This window comes from Lemur catta, chromosome 22 (assembly GCF_020740605.2).
Source record: "Lemur catta isolate mLemCat1 chromosome 22, mLemCat1.pri, whole genome shotgun sequence".
NCBI classification, from domain to species: Eukaryota; Metazoa; Chordata; class Mammalia; order Primates; family Lemuridae; genus Lemur; species Lemur catta.
Genome location: NC_059149.1, coordinates 27,036,209 through 27,053,499, shown reverse-complemented (window position 1 = coordinate 27,053,499; position 17,291 = coordinate 27,036,209). Strand labels below are relative to the sequence as shown.

General features: G+C 60.3%; 1 protein-coding gene across 1 annotated transcript; it reads left to right on the top strand.

Annotated features, from left to right (window-relative positions):
- The first annotated feature begins 3,494 nt into the window (after window positions 1-3,494).
- Window positions 3,495-11,855, top strand: RP1L1 (RP1 like 1). Its single transcript, XM_045535381.1, has 3 exons — window positions 3,495-4,119; window positions 5,377-5,509; window positions 7,021-11,855. The coding sequence occupies exons 1-3, from the start codon at window positions 3,511-3,513 to the stop codon at window positions 11,853-11,855; spliced, it is 5,577 nt and encodes a 1,858-aa protein (XP_045391337.1). The 5' UTR covers window positions 3,495-3,510.
- Window positions 11,856-17,291: the final 5,436 nt, after the last annotated feature.

Here is a 17,291-nt window from a genome sequence, read left to right as displayed (position 1 = left end):
TTTCTTATCAGTTCATAAAATATTGGTGCTCTTACAACCCGTGGCAAATTCGAGTCTCTGGGAGGTGGTGTTGAAAACGGCTGCCTGACCCCACCCGGCGTGTGTAGACCCTGTGCCGGTGGGGACATCGGGACATTGACCAGCCCTGCTCCCCAGCTGCCCGTCCTCGGCAGGGCTGGCTTTGGTGTCACTGCCTCTGGCTGTCTTCCCTCCTGCGAGCCCCGCCTGCCCCCCAGTCCTGCTTCCTGAATCCCCGCCCTCCCTGGCCTGCCACTTCCCGGTCTGTGACCAAACTGCTTCCGCCCCTCAGGCCCACCCTGCCGATTCCTCCTCCATCGGGCTGTCACCTTTTCTGAGCATTTCCTGTGACTTCTATTTTTTCTCCCTTTGCCCCCTAATCTGTTTTCCCTGCTCCCCGCCCCCACCGGGAAGGCCGCCTCCGCTTTCTTTCCCGGCTTCCTCCCGAAATCCCCGGCATCCTCCCCTCCCCGCTGCCGACTCAGCCTCCCTGGCTCTGACCGGTGGGGCTTGCTGGGCCTGCTGGGACCCATTCAGCGCCAGTGGTGGGGCCCCAGTCTCTGTGTTCACCAAGACACCCACCACCGCTTCCCAGCCGGACCCCAGGGGCACCCAGGAGGCTCAGGAAGCTAAACGCCCATGCCGGGGCCTCCCCTGCCCCTTGTGCAGGAGAAGGGGGGAGCCGGGTTGGGGGCTACTTTGGAGCTCAGGATGGGGCTTGGCCGGGCAAAGGCCCTCTGCCCTTGGAGCTCTCGCTCCTTGTCTAGATGTCCCTCCGTCCCCCTGTGCCCCGCTGGGGACCAGACCCCGGCCAGCGCCCTGCAGCTCTGCTCCCTTCTCTTCCCTCTCTCTCCAGCAATCCCTGGCACCCAGTGCTCAGCCTCCTCCACTGCCTGACACCCTCCCTGCTGGCCTCGTGCCCCAGGCGAGCAGTGAGCAGGACCTGTCTTCTCCCTACAGGGTGGGGGCTTCTGCGATCACGTGGCCGTCCTGGCCCATGACGTGGTCGGGGAGCTCCGGGGTTCCTGGGCACCCTCTCTCTGGGCCAGGCCGGCTGTCCACCTTGCTTGTCTGGTTAAAAGGGTCCAGTCTTCTCCTGCTGCTGCTTGGAGAGAGAGAAACCTCATGACTTTTAAAGGAGGAAAACAGAAGGGATAAAACTATGTATGCAACTTGATGTGTCCACTGAGTGTTGATCCTTCGTTTGGCTTCTGAAGGCCCGTCTGGGATGCAGGGATGGGGCAGGTGTCCCCTGCTGTCCACTGGACAAGCTGGGGAGACCCAGCAGCCAGGGAAAAGGGGCCGCCAGCCAGCAGAGTGTGTGTCGTGATGTTCTGCTCTGGCCTGAGCCTGGGGGCACAGATGGCTTTGCCTTCACACCAGGTGGCTCCTGCCTGCCCCGCAACGTCCTCGAAGCTGCTGTCCTGGGCATCCAAGAGGTGCCCCCTGCACAGGAGGAGATGCAGGGGCAGAAGCCCTGGGAGGCAGTGGGTTTGCTGGGGGACATGGTGACACTGGGGACATGGTGATGCTGGGGACACAGTGACACCTGGGACAAGGTGGTGCTTCCTTCCTTCTCAGACCCTCAGCGAGGGCCACACGGTTGCTCACAGCTGCAAGTGAAATTGAAAACTGAGGTGGAGGAAGGGCCAGCCCCCAGGGCACTCGGGGGACGAACTGCTTCTGGCCCTGCAGGGACGTCAGCTGAGGTCTAGGAAGAGCAGCTTCAGGGGATTAGTTGGGAGGGAGGAGGTTGAACAGCTAATTATAAAACTGGTGCCAGAGATGAGAGAGGATTACAAGGTCTTTTTGTGCAGCACAATTTTGAAAATGAGACAATCGTTCATTCCCTTTGGACAAATGGGGACAAACGGAGAAGAAGGAGGGAAAGGAGACCAGAACCCACACCTGGGCACGAGGGAAGACGCCGTTACCTGTGGGTGCGTGTTAACAAGGGTCCCTTATGGTTCTGAACCCCCTGTGAGCTGGGGCGACACCTCAACTGATGTCATTGCTCAGCCCCCAGCCTTTGCCAGGCCTGGCCCTGGTAGAAGCCCCTGTGACATAGCAGCATTGCTGGTCAGAGTGTATTTCCGGAGCCCCGCACTGTGCCAGGCCGGTGCCCTGGGGAGGGTGGTAGGTCCTGCCTCCCGGGCCTGGGTGGGGCAGGCCAGGAGGAAGGACCTGCTGGGGAAGCTTCACTGAAGTGGGGGCTGCCCGGGCTCGGACAGCCAGGGGAGGCCCCACAGAGGAGGAAAGCCAGGGCAGGGTGCCGTGGGACAGGGCCAGCTTGATGGCAGCACCTCGGAGCCAGGCCGCCCAAGTGGATGGGGGCATTTTCATGCAGGGAAGAAGCAGGAGGGGAGGCTGGAGGGGGCGGCTGGGACAAGTGGGAGAAGTGGTTGAACTGCAGGATAAAGCGCCTGGGCTTTTCTGCAGACGCTGGGGAACCTCTTGAAGGTTTTGGAGCACAGGAGACGTCCGGGTGCAAGCCGGGTTTCAGGACAGCTGGGCCGCAGGTGCACAGGACAGGGCGTGGCCACCTGGGCCAGGAAGAGCACGGGGAGGCCTGTGCAGAGTCCTGGGTGAGGCCACGGGCTCCAGGCATGGGCAGTGGGAGCAGGAGAAGGCGGGGGCGGCAGGTCTGTGCCTCCATCTCCCAAGGTGGCGGCCGCGGCCGGGATAGTCAACTCTCGTTATGCACCTTGCAAAGCCTTCGGGGCAATGTGAGAGGCGGCATCATTTTATATTAAAGCAAACATCAACATGTAGTGATGAAAACACACAGCGTCAGTGGTGGCAGGTCAGAGACACCGTGCTCCAAGTGTCCTTGTCCGCACCCTGTCCCTGAGGGGTTGGGGACCCACGCCTTCTGCTCCAGCCCTCTCACCTGACAGCTGGAAGGTGTGAGTCCAGAGAGGCGGGAGTCCCCCAGGGTCACACAGGAAGACCCCGGGAGAGGGGGCTGCTGCCAGGCCGCCTGGGCCCCTGCCCGGCGCTCTTGCCTCTGGGTTTCAAGGTCCTCTCTTTACCCACCTCCTTAGGAGGGAAACTGTGACACTAAAGTGCTGTTCAAGGGGGTTCAGGGCTGGCAGGCCAGGGTAAGAGGGGCAGCAGGAGGAAGGAAGGGAGTGGAGATTGGTCGATACTTGCTCTGTGCCAGGTGCTTTCTATGCGAAACCCCTTCCTTGTTACAGCCACCACGCACAGCAACTGCAGCTGCGTTTTACAGACGGGGCCCCCGAGACCCAGCTACACCATTCGCCTGCGGGGCCACACAGGGAGTCCGTGGTGAGGCTGGGGTTTGAACTCAGATGTGGCTGATGCCAGACCTTCCTCCTCTCCATCCGAATGGGTCTGCCTGCCTCTGCCCAGGGGGGTGAGCAGGAGGCCCCTCTGCAAAGAAGGGGAGAGGCAGGAAGTGCAAACCCCGTAAGCTGCACTGACCGCCTTCTCCCCTTGACCTGTTCCAGCCCCCCGGGCCGCCACACCATGAACAGCACCCCGAGGGAAGCCCAGGCCCCGAGCCACCGCGAGTGCCTCCTGCCCTCTGTGGCTTGCACCCCGTCTGTCACCCAGGTCACGCCAGCCAAGAAGATAACCTTCCTCAAGCGAGGGGACCCCCGCTTTGCCGGGGTGCGCCTGGCGGTTCACCAGCGCGCCTTCAAGACCTTCAGCGCCCTGATGGACGAGCTCTCCCAGCGCGTGCCTCTGTCCTTCGGGGTGCGCTCCGTCACCACGCCCCGGGGCCTGCATGGCCTCAGCGCTCTGGAGCAGCTGGAGGATGGCGGCTACTACCTCTGCTCCGATAAGAAGCCCCCCAAGACCCCCGGTGGGCCGGGCCGGCCACAGGGGAGAAGCCCGTCTGCTCAGCAGTCGCGGGAGTTTGAAGGCCAGCCGGAGGCACCAGGAACATCCTCCTCCTCGAAGGGTCCCAAAGCCCCAAGGAGGATCCTGCTGGTTAAGAACGGGGACCCTAGATCCCAGCAGCTGCTGGTTCTCAGTCCCAGAGACACTCGGAACCTGGCGGCCTTTCTCAGCAAAGCCTCAGGTGTTCTGCACTTCCCCGTGAAGCAGGTGTACACGCTCAGCGGGAGAAAGGTAGGCTGCTAGGCCCGGGCAGTTCCTTGGAAAACTCCTCTGCACTTTGGGTCAAAACATAATCCTTAGATGGAATGGGGAGGTTATTCCTTATAAAGAGGCACTTGATCTTCCTGCTACTAAGTAAAGGGGAATAGGGTAGAGACATTCAGTCAAGTCAGATTAATCTACAAGCAATTGTTATGCACATTTTTAGCTCCCATTTAGAGAGCACTTAGCACGTGCCAGGCACGGTGCCTGGAGCATTCTCATCGCCGTCTTACTCAGTCCTCTCAACAACCTATTTCTGCGAGAGTTCAGTGCCGGAAACCAAAACTATGTCAAGCAGAAAGGTATTCACTACAGGGCATTGAGGGGCTTCCCAGTCCCTGGGAAGCTGAGAGTGAGCTGGGCCCCTCGAGGTTTGACACGAAGCACAAGCACAGGGTCAGGCCCTGAGCAGAGGTGGTGGCCACGTTGGCGTGAAAGACGTGGGGTTTCTGTTGCTAGTTCATGTTCCTCTGCTGCTTTGCTTGTGAGCTGTCTGCATGCCCCGGGGAGGCCGGAGCAATAGGATGGCCGTCACCCAGGGAGCCAGGCCAGTTGTGCACCTGATTGTCACCTTGGTGCACATTCACACGGGACACAAATGCTCTCACCCGCTGGGCCAATTCTGAGAGACCCATTCCCAGAGCCTCCAGACGTCCCTGGCACCCACCGCCACCCCTGTCCTGTCCCGCCGAGTCCCTGGCTGCCAGGTTGAACTGCTCTCTGCTGCCCACAAATTGCTACAGAACCTCTCACCACTGCTCAATCTGTGAAAAATATGCAGCCAAATTACACTGTCCCCTGGACCTTCCTTCCCCACTGCCCCAAGTGGCCCCTCAGGTGAGGCAGAGGCGATGGGCCCAGATCCTACTGGAAAACAAGGAGCAGACGCCAGAGAGGACCCTCCGTTTGGGAAAAGGGTGGGACGAGAATCGGGTCCCCACGTGGGAGCTGGAGGGCTTTCTGCTCCGGTTGCTTTAGGGAACACATTTTGTGCGGGCAGAGAAACAGCCCAAAGGCTCTGAAGCCTTTCCCACCTGAGGTGTCCTGGTGCGGGGGGTGCGGGGAGAGAGGGAGATGGCGGTGGCAGGACCTCAGCCCCCGGCTAGGGGGAGTGGTGGGATCCTGGGAGGGCTGGAGAGTGGGCTGGAGAGACTGGCTCCTCCTCCCCCGGCCTTCGGGCAGAGGGCTTTCTGCAGCCGGGGCTGACTCGGGGCCCTCCTCCTGCAGGTGGACTCCCTGCAGACCCTGCCGCCCGTGCTGGTGTGTGCTGGCCACGAGGCCTTCAGACCTCTGGCCATGGAAGATGCCAGAAGAAACGGGATTGAAACTTTAGCTGGGCTGGCTTCAAGGAACAAAAATGGTGAGTTGGTTTTTGGGTTTCCCCAATCTGACTTGCACCGGCTGGATGGTGGTTCGGCAAGGGCTGAGCAGGTATCCCTTCCAGAATATTCCAGAATATTCAGGAAATCTGTATTGGGCCCCAAATCTCAGGTATCCCAGTCATTCTGGGGTCTCTCTTGCCCTTTCCTCCTTCCCATCACCATCAGCCCTAACTGGATCGGACATTTGACAGGGACTTGAGACAGCAGAGTCTGGTATTTAAAGGGAGCAGGGAGCAGGAGATCTTGAACTTGAAGTCTCTAGGATCTGAAATAACTAGTACTAAGAACCACAGTGGGCACGACAGCATAGAGTGGATGGCCATGCCCGTGTGGCATTTGCCTCTTTTGAGGGTCACAACTGTCTTAAGCTACAGTGGTGCCCTGCAGAGGGGTCAGAAGGATAAGAACTAACCGTGACCATTGATCATCCACCCTCCACTCATGTGTCCAGCCCAAAAGCCTGCACCGTGCCAGTCTAGGCTACGCTAGCTTAAAAACAACAGCATTATTTTAAGAAGCACAATTAACGAACGCAGAATAAAAGTTTAAGCTAAATTATTGGAAGGACAGCTGGCGAATCTGGGGAGTAAACAAAGTACTGTCCCTTGTGAAAAGCTAAGAGAACGTCAACATTGGTCTGCTGAAGGCTGGATTGCCGGGTGCCGATGTGCGGAGACACGTCAGCCAGAGCCCCTCCGCCGGGGAGCCCCCGGTCTCACTGGGTGCTCATGGAGGGGCAGGACGTGGCAAAGCCACCTTCCACCCAGAGGTGCTCCTGGGCTCCGTGGGCTCAGCCTGTGCTGGCCCTGCCTCTTCCCACGTTAGCTCAGGAGCTGAGACACGAAAGCACCTACAGCCCCTTCTTTCTGCCCCCAGCGGCCTTTTCTTCTCCTCTTCATGGCTGGGGGGAGGTGGCACTGGCAGGACCTGGCACTGAGCTCCAGGTCCTTCCTTGCAATCGTTTATCAGCCCAAGAGCATGGTGAGCGTCGGGGGGATAAATCCCCACTGCTAATTGCCACGTGTGTCACAGTTTACAGTCAGGTTCGCAGGCGGCAGCCTACTGGTCTCGCCTCCCGTGCTGGGGTGGGCACGAGAAGGGCCGGAGTGAGCTCTGGGCACTGCCGCTCTCCCCCGCCGGCTCTGCCGGCTCTCGAGAACCTACTCTGTGCCCACAACTACACAGGGAGTCACAGGCATGGACGCGCGTCAGTACCAGCCTACCAAATCGGTGGGACTACGCTTACTTTGCAGTTTAGAAAACGGGCCCTGCCGAAAGCCACCTGGCTGGTAAGTGGCAGGGCAAGGTGGGATTCAGGCTCAAGGTCACCCTGCTCTGCAGGTGCACAGATGGGCGTTCCGGAACGGCTCTGCCCTGCCGCGCAGTCCGGAGGTGGCGGTGCTGTCCCCGGGTATGGAGGGCTCACTGCCCCTTGGCTCTCCTGCCCTCACTGTCTGTCCTCTTTTCTCTCCCCCTTCACCGGGGCCAGGGAGCTGGGGGCCGAAGGCCAAGCGGAGCGTGATCCACGCGAGGTCCAGGCCGGGCAGCAGGCCGCGGCGGTCCTCCTTGCTGTCGGAGAGGTCTGGGCTCAGTGACCCCCCGGCGCCCCTGCATCGAGCCTGGGTGGGCCGTGCCCCCGACGGGCACCCTGAGGACACACCTGCCCAGCCTGGCCCCTTGGTGGCCAGCGACGGCGTGAAGAAGAGGGTGCGCGTGAACGAGGACGGCAGCCTGGACGTGCAGATGAAAGTCCGCTTCCACCTGCTCGGCGAGGACACGCTCCTGTGGTCCCGGAGGATGGGGAGGGCCTGCGGGGAGGGCCCCGCCCTGGGGGAGGTGGGCCCCCTCTGCTGCGCCTGGGAGGGCCACCCTGGGGGCTGCTCGGCCACCTGGGGGCCGCGGCCCTGTGGGGCAGAGTGCGAGGAAGCCTGCGGCCGAGGCGGGCAGTCGGGACCCAGATACGAGATCTGGACGAACCCCCTGCACGCAGCCCAGGGGCCCAGGCTGGCTTCTCGGAGGAGGTCGGGGCTGGCCCAGCACCCCCACTGCGGGGGCCCCCGCGGCCAAGGGGCCACCCTCCGGGGCAGACGCTGGGACAGCGTCAGCTCAGCCTCCAGCTCCAGCCACGCCGAGGGCTCGGAGCCAGACTCCTCCTGCTGCCCCAGGACCCCAGAGGGCAGTGTGGGCAGCGGTGGCCTCTCTGCCCAGAGCAGGGCCACGCGGGAAGCTGGCCCGTGCCCAGAGGCAGCGGGGCTGGGCAAAGGAGCTGCTTCTGACTCGTCGGCCGGCGAGCGGGGCGGGCAGCACCAGGGTTGCTTGGGCGAGGCAAGCGCTGGGACTTCCCAGCGGGAGGTCACCCAGGGAGGTGGCCCCAGTTCTCCCGCCCTGAGTCCCTCAGCTTTAAGGAACGAGGACCTGCAGACAGAGACATGTGGGCAGGGCACCGGGTGCCGCCAGGCCAGATGGGGGTCTGTGACGAGGCTGCCCCTGACCCTGGGCCTCTCCGGCTCCTGGGACACAGACGGAGGTTCTCCCCCACCTGCCGCCCGTGCCTCAGCCCAGCGGGGGACAAGAAAGCAGAGGACCCGCCTTAGTGCCGTGGCCCCACCCAGCTCTCCTGGCCTTGGCCAAGTGGCTCGGAGAGGCCATGCCAGGCAGTGTCACCACTGCAGCGACACCCGCTGCCTGCCGGACTCACCCGCAGCCCGGCCAGTGCCCAGCGCTCCCGACCCAGGAGGGGCCTGCCCGGAGGGCCCAGCGCCACGACTTTCCGAAAGCTCCTGGAGCACCCAGACCCAGGCCTCCAGGGACCGGAGAGCCCCCTCCTCGGGCTCTCTGCGTTCCCAGGACCTGCCCGCGGCCAGCGGGGCCACCACCTCTCCTGCAAGCCACTCGGACTGCGCTTCTGGTTCCTGCCACCACGATGCTCCCTCTGCCGTGTGGGCAGGGGACGCGGGGTCCAGGGTGGACTCCCCGACTCCTGTGCCTCCCCACACACCCCACTCCTGCTCTCGGGCTAGGGCTGGCAGCACCCCCGAGCCTTCCTCGCCCTTGGCCCTGCAGGTGGGACGGCCCGACGGAGGGGAGGCAGGAGCCCACCGAGGCAGCTGCTGCTCACAGACTGGGGAACCCCCGGTGCGAGGGGGCCCTGGTGGCAACACACAGGCGCTGTGGGCACCGTCCTCCGAGGCCACCTGGGTGTGCAGCAGGTACTGCCCCACCCCGCCCAGGGGGCGGCCCGGTGCCGAGCGACGCCCTTCCAGCTGCGGTAGCAGCAGCGGCTGCCACGGTGCTGCCCAGGGGCCAGGCGGCAGCCGGCAGGCGGAGGAATCGCCTGCGGTGGGGTGCGTGCTGCCCCCGGACCCCAGGGGGGGATCCCAGGGGAAGATCGCTGGGGGTGGGCGAGGCCGCGAGGAGCAGGAGGAGGGTGGTGGCACGTCCCCGGGTGCTCTGCCCCACGCCTCGCCAGACGCTGTGGTCCGAGAGTGGCTGGGCAACATCCCAGAGGAGCCCGTACTCTTGAAATACGAGATGGTGGACGAGGCCACAGATGTGGCCGGGGATGGCCCAGAAAGCCCCAAGGAGGACCCTGGGGATGGCCGTTCCCCAGAAGGCCCAGGGGGGCTAGCTCAGGCCAGGCCACAGCCCCCTGAAGGGGACGCCGGCGAGAACCCAGAGCCAGACGGGGCCCTCCCAGGGCCTGGCAGTGCCCGTCCCTCTTCAGGAGAGGGTCCTTCCCAAGGGGCAGCTCTGGGCGCAGATCCCAAGGCCTTTGAGGAGGCCAGGGTGGGCGGAGGGGCGGCCGTGGGCCATGCGGTGCCCCTGCGGGTGCTTCCCGCCAGGGTGTCGGCCTCCACGCACATCATGAAGGCGCTGATGGGCTCCAAGCAGGGCCGGCCCAGCAGCCTGCCCGAAGTGTCCGGCCCGGCGGCCAGGAGGCTCAGCCGCTCGGCCGGGGCGCTCATCACCTGCCTGGCCCAGCTGCACTTCTTCGATGGAGATCTGGGGTCTCCTGCTGGCAAAGTGAGGTTCGCAGACTCCCCGCGGTACCAGGAGCTGCTCAGCCTCTCCCAGGCCCTGTGGCCCGGCTGTGACCTTGGCCACGGCCAGCCAGACTCCAGCCTCCAGGAGCTCCCGTGGAGCCAGGCTCTGCCGGGCCTCGGGTCCCACGCCGTGACCGAGGACCTCACACCGACGTCCTCCTCTGGCGTGGACCTCAGCAGTGGCTCGGGGGGCTCGGGGGGCTCGGGGGAGGGCAGCGTGCCCTGTGCCGCGGACTGTGCCCTGGGCCTGGAGAGGATGGAGCCGCCCCAGAAAACCTCCTGCCGGAGGCCTGACTCCAGAGGCTCAGAGGACGCGGAGGGTCTGGGAAACCCACCGCCGAGCTGCTGCCCGGCCTCCCCCCACTCTCAAGCCCCCAGCGAGGGCCGGGCAGGGGGAGACGGCGGAGAGCCGGGGCTGGGCAGCCCCCCGGGGCAGGCGGTTGGACATGCAACGCAGGAGGAAGGGGCGCGGCTGGAGGAGCCCCGAGGAGGAGTGGAAGAAGAACTGCGAGAGGCAGTGAGAGAGGAAGGGCTTCCGGAAGAGGGCAGGGTGGGCCGTCCGGGTGGGGATGACGAGGGGCAGGAGGAGGAGGAGGCGGGAAGAGCCTCTCCCCCGGCAGCGAGGACAGAGGAGCCCACAGAGCCCCCCGGTCAGCTCAGCGCGAGGGACCCACATGCCCGTGAGGATCAAAGCGGCCTCCAATTTGAGCCTGGTTTGGAAGATCCACCTGGAGCAGCCGGGGTGGGCCACGGGCAAACCCCAGCCTCGCCCCCGCGGGGGGCTGGCGAGAAGAGGGCGCCCGTGGCCGGCAGAGCGTCTCTGGATCCGGACCCCATCTGGGCGTCCGCCATGCTGAAGAAGATGGCGAAGGCCTTCATGGCCCACCTGGCCGGGGCCGTGGCCGAGCTCCGGGCCCGCTGGAGCCTGCAGGACCACCCCCTGCTGGACCAGATGGCGGCCGAGCTGCAGCAGGACGTGGGCCGAAGGCTCCAAGACGGCACCCAGAGAGAGCTCCGGGAGATGCAGAGCCGGGCGGGGCGCAGGGCCCCGGGGCCCAGGGAGGCCCTCAGCGGGGAGCTGTCCTTGCAGACAGAGCGGCGCAGGCGCTGCCTCAGGGGCCTGCGCCACCTCTCTGCCTTCTCGGAGTGCACCCCAGGCCTGGGGTCACTCTCCCTGGAGGACGGCCCAGCCCTGGGGACCCGGCTGGGTGGGGTGGCTGAGCCGGAGGAGTTCTGTCCCTGTGAGGCCTGCATAAGGAAGAAAGTGAGCCCTGTGTCCCCGACGGACGCCGTGGGGACAACCAGGGCACCCATCAGAGAGGCCTTTGACCTGCAGCAAATCCTGCAGAAGAGGAGGGGAGGCTGTCCCAGTGGGGACGCAGCCGAGGTGGCCCCTGAGAAGACAGGGACAGAGCAGCTTCAGGAGGACCCCTCGAGCACCGGGCCCTCCCGGGGAGCTGACGATGGGCTGGAGCTGGGGCCTGGGGTGCAGGGGGAGGAGGGGCAGGGAAGCCAGAGATGCAGCAGAGATGACAGCCCCCAGCCAGAAGGGACAGAGGGGGCTGGCTGCTGGGAAGGCGGGGAAGATGCGGGGGCTCCAAGGAGGAAAGGGAACAGCCCGGCCAATGTCGGCAGCAACCCGGGGGCAGCAGAGAGGGAGGAAGCCAGGGACCAGGGCTCCGGGGGTGAGGACAGTTTGGAGGGTGAAGCCTCCTCAAGAGGTGACCAAGATCCAGGAGAACAGAGTGAAGGTGCCACAGGTATAGGGGCCCAGGAAGCTGACGGGGAGGGACGGCCTGGGTCAGGAGCGGGGACTCAAGGTGAGAGAGGAGGGAGCCCTCTGGTCGGCCCCGAACAGGGCCAGTCAGAGGACACTTCTGAAAACGGCAGCCTGGACCAAGAGGGCAGGCCCGCGTCACCCCCCGCCCCAGGTGGGGACAGCCCCCGCCAAAGCCCAGACCCCCAAACAGGCCCTTCCCCCTCCAGCCCACCCTGCCTGGGCAGCTGCTCCCAGAAAGACTCAGAAGACGATGCCAGTGGAAAAGTGAGAATCACTGAAGCTGAGCCCGAGGGGGACCCTCGTGCAGAGAGAAAAGTCACCAGGATGTATCCAGAAAGTTCTACGTCTGAGCAAGAAGGGGCCCCTTCCCGCCCACAGACTCCAGAGCCGGGGGCAGGCAAAGGTTCTGACCTACAAGATGAGGAGTATGCTACAAGCCACCCCTCCACCGGGGTGGCGGGCAGGGCGGATGGCTTCAGCCAAGACGACTTAGATTTCTAGACAAGACCAGGCTGCAAGACGGCCTAGGTGCTCTGTGTTTACTAACATTTGTCTACGAACCTGAGCGAGACTCAATCCTCTGCAGACGTGCAAAACACGTGGAAAAAGACCAAGGACTTGCCAAGGACACGGCCCAACCATGCTGTCCCTGGGTCCTAAATCCAGAAGCTTCCGAGAGCCCCAGGGCCTGTCCCACATGAGCAGGGTGAGGAAGGTGATCTATAGATACAACCTGCTATCAGCTCAGCAGCTCCCCTGGGTTGGTCTGCGGAGCTCAAGACATGGAACTGATTGGACTGGTTCCAGGAGGGGTTTTGTGTGTGTGTTTGCTTTCTGCTAGCAAGCGTTCCTCTCTTCTCTTCCCTATTGATCTCCTGCTGTTTTTCTCCTTGGCCTCTCTTAGTTCTCACCTCGTTTGACTTTGAGGTGCTTTTGTTCAAGTCCTGAACATATCTGGTGACTCTGCAGATGGGAATCCTTGGGCAAAGCAGATAACTTCAGGGTCATTTGATAAAGTTTGTTCTCAGCCCCAAAGTCCAAATGGTTTTCCTTCGTGCATATATATATTTTTTTTTTTGGTAAGGGAAAAATTGGAAAATGCAAAAAGGCAGCAAGAAGGAAAAGTCGTCATCCACAATCCCATCACTCAGAGGTAACTTCTGTTAGCAGAGTGATGTATTTCCATCCCTTCCCTTTCTAACCATTTTATAGTCGAGATTACTCTTTACATATTTTTTAAAGTTAACAATGTAAGAATTTCCCCCACTTATCTCAAAATCATCATAAACCTATCTTTTAATATCTGAATACTGTTCCATTATGAGACTATAAGATATTTTACCATTTTCCTACTGTGGACCAGTTAGATGGTTTCCATTACTTTGTTCTTAAAACTTTTTTCCCTGAACTTCTAATTATTTCCTTAGGGTAGATTCCCAGGCATGGAATTACTGGGTTCAAGGATATTGACATTTTTAAGGCTTTTGATATCTGAACTGTTTTTCTAAAGGTCTGTACTGATTTACATTACTGGCCTACAATGTTATTGTCATTAAAAATGAGAAATCATTTGCTAGTTGTATGGGCAAAAAACAATACTGCATTTTAATGTGGTGCTATTTCAGGTCTATTTGATTACTAAAGAGATTCAAGTTTTGTCTAGGGTTTTAAAAAACTGTTTGCACGTGAATTATGTGTGTATGCCTTTTACCCATTTTTCTACTGAGGTTTCAGCTTTTTTGTTTAATGAATTGATTTGCATGCACCCTTTGTAATTAAAAAATTTCTATGTACCATTTATGAGATTTTTAAAATGCCCTCTCTCTACATTGTTCTAAAGCAGTGCTTGGACTGGGCTCTGTCCAGGTAGGAGCTCCTGGATGGGGCAGGGTTTCCTGGACTGGTTCTCACAGATTTCCTGCTGGTTCAGGGGCATTTATGGTATCCAGGTTTATTGAAATGCAATCTATGCTACAAGAACAGGTGTTGTTCACTGTTTGCACAAAGCAAAGGTTGGGTGTACGCTGTGTCTGGTATCTATAGATGGAGGAGATGTTCTTAATAAAATCTGACATGTTTTTAAAATGTCTGCAGAGGTGATTCTTTCAAGTTTTTACCATAAAAGCATAAATATACATATATATAAACTTTTACATATTAATATTTGGGGGGTCGAGTGCTGCTGGTACTGGCAGAAGGGCTGGTGGAGGCTGTACACTCATAGCCCCCCATTAGCAGAGTGAAGACCTCGTGGCTTAGCCGGAAGCCCCCAGTGACACAGACCCTACTGTGGGCTTGTCTGGACATGGTGCCGTGCAGGCTTGAACAGCCCTTGTCCCCACTGGTTGGTGCGAAGCATCCTCTAGGCACCTCTTCTGGGATTTGAGGTCCCCAGTCACCCCTCAGAGATGCTGCAACCCCTTCATTTCACTCCCGGCTGCCTCCCCACATGCCAGCGCCAGCCCTCCCTGCCAGCTGCTGGGCTGGCACCCTGTTATTATCAAATGGCATCGTTGTCTCTAGCCCAGAGCTTGCAACAGAAGGAGCATGGGGCCTGGAGTTGGGGGGCCTGGGCCCAAGTCCCAGTGATAGCACCTCGGTTTCAACATCTGCTAAATGGGCCGAGTAATGTTTTCCTGGTTGTGTTGCTGAGAAATAGAGAACATTTGAAACTTCATTACGCATTTGCTGGGGCTATCTCGATATTTTAATCACAACTGCTATGCGTTCAGTGCCTGCAATGAATCAGGTACCGCGCTAGACTCTTTACGTAAATCAGCCTGCTTCACGTTCCCCGCACGTCTGTGAAGTAAGCAAGCAGGTGTCGTGATTTCCACAAAGGAGGCTTAGAAAAGAGACACAAACCTGCCCAGATGCACAACAGCCAGGGAGACAAAGCCAGGATTCAAACGCGGATCTTGCAGACTCTAAAGTCTGCATCCAGATTTTTTTTTTTTCATTTTAATTCAGGCCCTGCAAATAAATAACTTAGCTAAAGGTGGGCAACACCTTGTGGAATGAATTTACTACCAAATAGTCAAGACTTAGGAAAGTGACTTAGATGGGATTTTTTGCCCAGCTGATTCCATTCTGCCCTAGCAATGTTCCACTTCTGTGCAGACATCGGGAGCCAGAGATCAGCTGGGTTTGCAAAGCCAAGGGCTCAGCTGAAAGTTATCTGTCCATGGGATTCTCCTCGTAGTTACAAACTCACCTGCTTTAAGCCCCCAAATTGTTCTGCTCCTTACGTTGAAAAAACTTTGCTGTTAATGGACAACTCTGTGTTTTCTTCTGACTTGGAGATGAAGCCTTTCAGGGCCAGCCGCTAAGGTGGGATTTTCTGCCTCCTCCCCGCTCCTTTCTCTACGACAATCCACAACTGTGCAGCTTCTCGAACACGGGCCCTGCCGGCGCCTCCGCCTGCCTCCGAATCCAGACTGAGCCGCTCAGAAGGCAGCCGAAGTGCCCGCGGTGTCAGCAGCAATGCCAGAGCTCCGCAGCCGGCGGGGTTTCTCCTTGAATGGTGGGGAAAGGAACCAAGCCCTTCTCTCCTCTGCCTGTTGTCCAGCTGGAGGGGATCAGAGATTCCGGCTCAGAAGGACCACCTGTTCGTGGTTGAGAACCAAAGTCCCGTGTCCAGAGACTCTGACCTCATTGGTCTGGGCTCCCACATGGCACTCCTGGTGTGTGTCACGTTCAGTCGAGGTGGCGGATCACTGATTTACTCTGACAGCCTCCTGAAAAAGTGACCCGCCTAAATCACACAGGCTTTTCCATACCCCACTCAATACCCCGCCCCAGGGCCAGGAGAGCCCTGCAGACAAATGCTGCCTGCTGCGAATCTGCGCCCGTCACCCCTGCCAGGTCTCCTGCATGCCCCTTCCCTGTCACCCAGCTCCCCGCATCTGAGTCTCGTCCCCGAGGCCCAGGTTCTGTCTCCAGAAGGCCCCGTCTAATGTGGGGCCCCTCTCCTGACCTCTGACTTCCCACCGTGCCCCAGAAAGAACAGGGTCGCTTCCCGACATGCCAGGCTGGCTTGGGAACACCCCGCCTCGAGGCGAAGGGATGAGCTGGGTGACTTCTCCCAGCCCTGCCAATCCTGGCAGTTCTGAGAAAGGGCAGACCCGGGGACGGACGCCCGCGGGTATAACCCGTGCAAAGGTGGGAAGGGTGAGAGTGGGAAAGTGACTAATTTTCTTGGAAAAGGCTGAGCCCCACATTCCATCTCGTTCTGCCCAGCACGGGAGTGCGGCCTTTCTCTGCGAGAGGCAGGCCACGGCAGGACAGGCAGCTCCGAGAGATTTGGGGGACCCACCCAGGGTAAAGAGAGTGCTTTGTGACTCTTTTGTTCTGCCATCAAGTAGCAATTAGCCGTCTCCCCTTTCCCACCCCCAAGCACACCTGAGCTCCCCAAATGCACGTCAGAGTCAAACCCACGAGAAGTTCCGCATTTAAGGGGTGAGGGTGAGGAGAGAAAACTGGGATAAACTGAGTCTGTTCCCTGCTGGGTCAAGGACTCTCCCCCCACCGTGAAGCTACGTGTGTCCAGTTCATCCTGGTCTGAGCAGCTGCTCTGTGCCTGGCCACATGCCACAGCTGAGGCTGCAGAGAAAACCACTGTCCCCGAGGTCCCCCTGTACATGTGCCGTGTGTGGCCCTCACTCCCCCGGGCCTCAGTGGTCAGAGGTGCCACCCTCCGACAGAGAGGTAGAGTAAAACAAGAACAGTGGTCCCTCTCTGGGCACCGTGTCTGCAACGGTGACAGCAGAAAACCCAGGTGATAGCCAAGAAAACAGAGAGGTGCAGTGGAGTGGCCCCCACAGCAACAGCGACCACGCAAGGGATGGGGCTTGTGGGTCTCTGGGCTGCAGCAGTGGTGAGGTGTGGCATCTCCAGGAGCCAAGGGCTGGAGCCAGGATGGGTCATGAGCAGAGGCTGGGGTAGGTGGGGTGACCCCAGTTAGGGGAAACTGCAGACAGGTCATACGGCATGCACGTGTGTGCACATGTGTGTGTGTGTGCGTGTGTGTCTGCATGTGTGCATGGGGGACAGGTGGCTCTGCGGGGAGCCGAGAGTCCCAGAAATGCTGCCTAGTTGAGGAGGGGCCTTTGACGCCCCCCAGGCCGGAGATCCGACAGACACTGTCTTTGGAAGGCAAGAGCTTTGGCTGATGAGGGGACAGGCCTATGAGAGTCCTGCCTGTGTCCTTGGGGAGGACAGGGCTCTAGCCGGCCCAGCAGCAGCTCAAGGCTTGTCCCTAGCTCGAAGACCAGGGTCCCCAAAACACAGACCCAGAAAGAGGTGGCTGAGGACCTCAGAGAGGTGGGGGTGCCGCTGGACTGGGCTTGTTTCTTGCAGGGAAGCGGCCGTGAGGGGCAGGGAGCCAGGACTGTCGGGATCACTGGGTTCTCGGGGAGGGAGTCTAGTCCACCACGAGGGCTGTGGGCTTCTTTCTTCCAGAGGTTTCCGCCTAAAGCCTTGCAGCTGCCAGCTAAGATGCCTTCCTCACTATACCTGGCTTCTCATCCATCAGAGTGACCCGGGGAGCCCACGTCCTCTAGGACTCAGCCTCCCCTTCCCAGCTCTGGGGCGGGGACTCGAGAGACCCACCCTGTGCTTGGCAGCCACAACAGAGGAACCAGGTGAGAAAGGAGGACATCCCCCCTCACCCCAAAACACTCAGCTTCTAGGGCTGCTAACAGTGAGCCCCTGGGGCCCTGCTGCCGTCTCCTGACTCTCCGTGCACAGGAGCACGGGCCTGTGGCACCAGGAGGGCCACACACCTGCTACATCTTAGCTCCACCCTGTTTTATCTGTGTCATTGGAGCTTATGTAGTTCACCTTTATTTGAGAGATAAGAGGGCAGAAGCCCAGAGAGGTTGTGCCCCTGCCCAAGGTCACACAGCAGTCCATGCAGAACCAGGCCCAGGGGCTGGG